The 5,488-nt window shown below is 45.8% G+C and overlaps 1 protein-coding gene across 1 annotated transcript; it reads left to right on the top strand.

Moving 5' to 3' along the window:
• The first annotated feature begins 478 nt into the window (after window positions 1-478).
• Window positions 479-4,984, top strand: LOC115315747 (multidrug resistance-associated protein 1-like). Its single transcript, XM_040205816.3, has one exon. It carries the CDS (start codon window positions 479-481, stop codon window positions 4,826-4,828), a length of 4,350 nt encoding a protein of 1,449 aa, XP_040061750.2. The 3' UTR covers window positions 4,829-4,984.
• The last annotated feature ends 504 nt before the right edge of the window (window positions 4,985-5,488 follow it).

The following is a 5,488-nucleotide window of genomic DNA, read 5'->3' as shown; positions in this document are numbered from 1 at the left end:
GAATGGAATCGCATCTTTAGTGTCTATGGCATCGGACAGTTTATTTAGAATTGCAATAACTAATCATTTTTGTTAATCACTCACCACCTCATGATTCCTCCTCTCTCCCTCCCTCTCCAGGAACTTGTAACAGGCGCCATCCTTTCGAGTCACATTCACAATCCTAAAAAAACAACTGCTGTAGTGTACAGGTTTAGCAGCGTTTTATTAACGTAAGTGTAGAACACAATATGCCATTCAACCGAAAACGTCGAGCATTCCACCAGCAGGTACCGCAGCCGCTCCTCCTGGCTAATTTTCATCTGTATCCGGGACGGGAAACATAATTTCTGTGTTCATCCGGTCTGTGCGCACCTTCTTCAAGCCGCCAAGGTGGCAGGCGCGCTAGTACCTCACGACCGTGATTCTGAACGAGTGAATTGTGACCTCCGTAAAAAGAGGAACAGTCAACAACTGGTGCGCATCGAGCGTGTTGGTTATGGCACCTTTCTGCACTTCGCCCTTGTGGGACTGGAACTATACGTGGTACTCGAAGTACCCGAGGCTGACATCATGCTTCGAGTCTACTGTGCTCACCTACACGCCGGCAATTCTCCTAATGCCATTCGGTCTCCTCCAGTTGCTCGTGCAAAGGCGGAAGGAACAGTCCCTGTATCGTCAACCATTCTCCTGGACTCCTTTAAGCCTGTCCAGGTTCATCGCAAGTGTTCTGTTGACCTTCACCTACGCCTTATCACTCATGTACAAGCTGACACTTGGAGAATCATCGGGGTCATCGGTGACTGCGGACCTTGTGTATTGCGTGACATTTGCCATCGCCATGCAAGTTCAGGAAAAGGATCGAAAGAACGGAATTGGATCTTCGATGCTGCTGTTTTGCTTCTGGTCGGTGACCACTGTCTGCAAGCTCCCCGAGTGCCTCCGCCACATGACGGAAGCCTTTACGTCGGACACTAATTTATCTAACTTCTATAAACTAGAGCTCGCTGTGTGGGCTTCATCGTATCCAATAATACTTTTCCAGTTGTTCCTGTCTTGCTGGACGGACGCCAGACAAGACGAAAAAAGACCATATCTTACCGCTCCTCCCGTGTCCTTCCTTCTCTTCGGTTGGTTGACTGATCTCATTCTTAAAAGATCACAGCGCAGTTTACAGCTTGAGGATCTTTACAGCGTTCCACAAGACATGATGACTCGGCAAAGCCACAGTAAGTGGAATACAATTTGGATGAAAGAACTGCATTCAGCTGGATACGTACCAGAGGTCGGATCCTGTGTTGTCACTGGAACGTTAACTTTATTGCTTAGGTCACTGTGGAAAGTGTATTGGAAGCCTGTTGTAATTTCCTGCATCCTCGCTACACTACGAGTGGTACTGAAAATCATCCCTGCACTTTTGTTACATTTGCTGATGGGCTACATGAGCGGAAGCGATCCTACGTGGAAAGGAATTTTGTATGCGATCGGGATTGTAAGTGCCAACTTTGGGTCGAGACTGCTTGGTGTCCACATCGAGAAGACACTCACGTTTACCGGGCTAAATATGAAAACTGTCATGGTGGCAGCCATTTATAGAAAGATGCTTCGACTTTCCAGTGAGTCGCAGAGGGAGTACACAATAGGCGAGTTAGTCAACCTTATTTCTGTTGACGCGGATCAGATCTTGAAGCTTAGTATTAGTTTTGGCTTTGTGGCCTCGGGAGCTCCACTCATCGTTGTCGCAGTAATTATTTTGTGGCAGTTCATTGGAGGGGCCTGCCTCGCTGGCGTTGCTGTAATGCTCGTTATACTTCCCCTGACGGCACTAGTGGTCAGCACTGGAAACAAGTACCAGAAAGATCAAATGGGGTTAAAAGACAAAAGGCTCAATTTTGTAGCAGAGATTTTGAGCAGCATGAAAGTTTTGAAGCTGTTCGCTTGGGAAAATATCTTTACGAACAAGTGCACGTCTTTAAGGTTGGCAGAGATGGTTCTGCTCAAGAAATATTCATACATGACTGCGCTTAATTTCTTTCTCTTTGGTTGCTCGGCATCTATGGTGGCTTTAGCGAGCTTCGTGACCTTTGTCTTGATCAGTGATAGCCACATTCTCGACCCAAGTACTGCGTTTGTGTCATTGACATTGTTTGATTGTATGCAGTACCCTATGTTTTTGATTCCAGCGTTCATATCCAATGTGGTTCAGACGAGAGTTTCAATTATGAGGATTCAAAGGTTTCTGCTATCGTCTGAAGTAAAGGAATGTTCGGTCGGTCGACAACTTAAGGAAGGCGATGCGGTGTCCGTGAAAAATGGAACCTTTTCTTGGTTCAGCCATAAAACCCCGGTGTTGAACAACATTAACGTCACCGTCAAGACCGGTCAACTAATCGCAGTCGTCGGTCCCGTAGGCTCTGGCAAGTCGTCTTTGCTGTCTGCAATTTTGGGAAACCTCAGAATTTTTTCAGGATCTGTGGATCGTGCAGAAAGTGTGGCGTATTCTCCTCAGTGTCCGTGGATACAAAACAAGACTCTTAGAGAAAATGTACTTTTTGGGAGTTTGTTTGATGCCGAACTGTACGACATGGTTCTAAAGGCATGTTGTCTTGAGAGAGACCTAGAGATACTTCCAGGTGGAGATACGACGGAAATTGGCGAAAGAGGAATTAACTTAAGCGGGGGTCAAAAGCAGAGGGTCAGTTTGGCAAGAGTAGCTTACCAAAGGAGAGAACTTTATCTCTTTGACGATCCGCTGAGCGCAGTGGATGCTCATGTAGGCGCTTCCATTTTCAATAACCTTATCGGACCACGAGGAATGTTGAAAGAAACCACACGAATCTTGGTCACCCATAACCTTTCGGTGCTCACTGAAGTGGACTACATTATCGTTATGCAGAATGGGTCAGTAGTTGAAACAGGCACCTTTCAAGATCTCAAACATCAAGGAAGTATCCTTTCGAAGTTGCTAAGGAACGTTTCTAAGAGAGTTCATAAATTCGCGGCCCATGAAGACAGTTCTGTAAAAACAAGCCACGTGCCAGACATTGAACAGGGGCCGCGGAAGAGCAATCTTGTAGAGGAGGAGACAGTGGAGGAGGGTTCAGTCAGTCTCCAAGTATACGGAACCTACATAAGACACGCTGGACCTTTGTTCCTATTCGTAATTTTGTGTTACGCTGGATATATTGCAATCGGTCTATTCGTTGGTATCTGGTTGAGCGAATGGGTTAATGACTCATTATTTTCTGTCCAAATTCAGGACCTATCGCTGCGCATCTACAGAATATGGGTTTACGTGATCCTCGTCGTTTTCAAAGCCGTTGTGAATTTTTTCGCTATCTCAACGCTGTGGAAGGTAGCACTCTCATCTTCCACAAGGCTTCACCAGCTGATGCTCTACGGTGTCATGAGGACATCTTTGTCATTTCTTGATGTCACACCTTCTGGTCGCATATTGAACCGTTTTGGCAAAGATGTTGATCAGCTCGATGTCCAGCTTCCGACAACAGCGCATTTTTTTCTTAACTTTTTGTTCCTTTTTGTCTCATCTATTATCCTCGTATGCATACATATTCCTATTTACCTTCTTATTGTCATTCCTGTTTTGGCGTGCCTGTTGGTTTTACTTCAAAAATACGCGGTCCAATTTCGTCAAGTCAAAAGGTTAGAGACTGTCACCCGTTCTCCAGTCAACAATCACTTTTCGGAAACACTTGCGGGGTTGAGCAGCATCAGGAGTTTCGGCGTCCAGGGTGTTTTCCTTCGAGATAATGACGATAAGATTGACACTATGCAGACTTGTACTGTAAACGGCTTTAATTTTGAATACTGGGCAGAAGTCTGGATGGAGGTGGCCAATGAAATGCTCCTGTTTTTGATGCTGCTGCTTCTCGTTACTAGCCGCGACATGATCAGCACGGGAAGAGCAGGTCTTCTAGTGTCCTACACAAATAATGCTCTAAATTTGTTCACCTCTTTTATTTTCTACTCCAATGAACTGGAAGCAACGTTGCTGTCGGCGGAACGTTTAGATGAGTACGCGCGATTGACACCTGAAGAACCGTGGACGTCGACGTTAAAACCGGACCCTCACTGGCCAGCTTCGGGGGCTGTGTCCTTCAAGTCTTACTCGACTCGGTACCGGGATGGTTTGAGTCTGGCCCTCAGGGACGTCAACGTAGACATTAGCCCCGGTGAAAAATTGGGGATCGTAGGACGAACGGGTGCCGGCAAGTCAACCATAACTCTAAGCCTTTTCCGCATCATCGAAGCAGCGTCTGGCAAGATTGTTGTAGATGGCATTGACATTTCTGCTTTGAGGTTACATGACCTTCGGTCCAGAATAACTATTTTACCACAGGAGCCGGTTCTATTCCAAGGCACTCTGCGGTTCAACCTTGACCCAGCTGGGCAGCATGATACTGCTGAGCTCTGGTGGGCACTGGACAGATCTCACCTCGGCGATTTCTTCAGAACAACCTATGGTCTAGACTTTGAAGTTACAGAAGGTGGACTCAACCTCAGCGTTGGACAGCGGCAACTGGTCTGTCTTGCGAGGGCCGTGTTGAGAAAGACGAAGATCCTTGTGCTCGATGAAGCCACGGCGTCAGTCGACATGAATACTGACTTGCTCGTTCAGCAGACATTGAGAGACGCGATGAGTGGGTGTACAGTGTTGACCATAGCTCATCGTCTTCAAACCGTTTTGTCTTCAGACCGTGTTATTGTGATAGATCAAGGGAGGGTTGTTGAAGTTGGCAGTCCGGCAGAACTCTTGACAGATATAACTTCGTCGTTCTACGCCATGGCTCTTGAAGCGGGAGTTGTGTTTGACGGCGTCAAAGCGTAAGCGAGAGCGTCGGAAAAGAAAATTGTTTGAAAACGTTGGGTATGAAAGGCTTAAAACGGCATAGTTTGATTTTTTTTCCTCGCCTGAAGGGTTTTTCTGGCAAGTTTTGCGCATTTCCTCGCATTGAATATTAAAAAAAGACTTACAATATTTAAATTCCGTGCATCATTTGTTCTTCGCTGCAATATTTGTGGACGCTATCGCATTTGCGCTACTGTCGAGCTTGAAACGTGAGGCTCATTCTGGTTCCTAAGGATTTGTATGCACACCGGTGGAACTAATCTTAGATAGGCTGTTTTAAGCACGGAGAAGTTGTAGTGTTAACTTTTAATACTAATTCTGACAAACACACGCAGTGCACACGATTTCATTCGCAAATTGTATTATTCGTTTTATGATTCCCGCTACAAACACGATATCATGACCGTCCAAATGGACTCCTCTACTTGGTGTCGGTTTGCATCTCTGCTGCTTGGTCAAACAACTTTACCAAAGAAACCCATCTGCGAATCTCAATCGCCACAAAGTGCGATTTTTAATACGCAATTATTTGACGCGTGAAAAAGTAAGGATTGACACCGTCATCCCTTGTAAAGGGTGTCACAAAAAAAATTTACTGTTTTTGTTTTCACCGCAAAATTAAACTAGGCATCACCGAAC

The sequence above is a fragment of the Ixodes scapularis genome, unplaced genomic scaffold (assembly GCF_016920785.2).
Source record: "Ixodes scapularis isolate PalLabHiFi unplaced genomic scaffold, ASM1692078v2 PGA_scaffold12__126_contigs__length_90152505, whole genome shotgun sequence".
NCBI lineage: Eukaryota > Metazoa > Arthropoda > Arachnida > Ixodida > Ixodidae > Ixodes > Ixodes scapularis.
This window is presented reverse-complemented; position numbering and strand designations above follow the sequence as displayed.

What these genes read in the sequence shown, in the direction of transcription:
- LOC115315747 (XM_040205816.3), top strand. Translation starts at nt 479, where the DNA reads ATGGCACCTTTCTGCACTTCGCCCTTGTGGGACTGGAACTATACGTGG.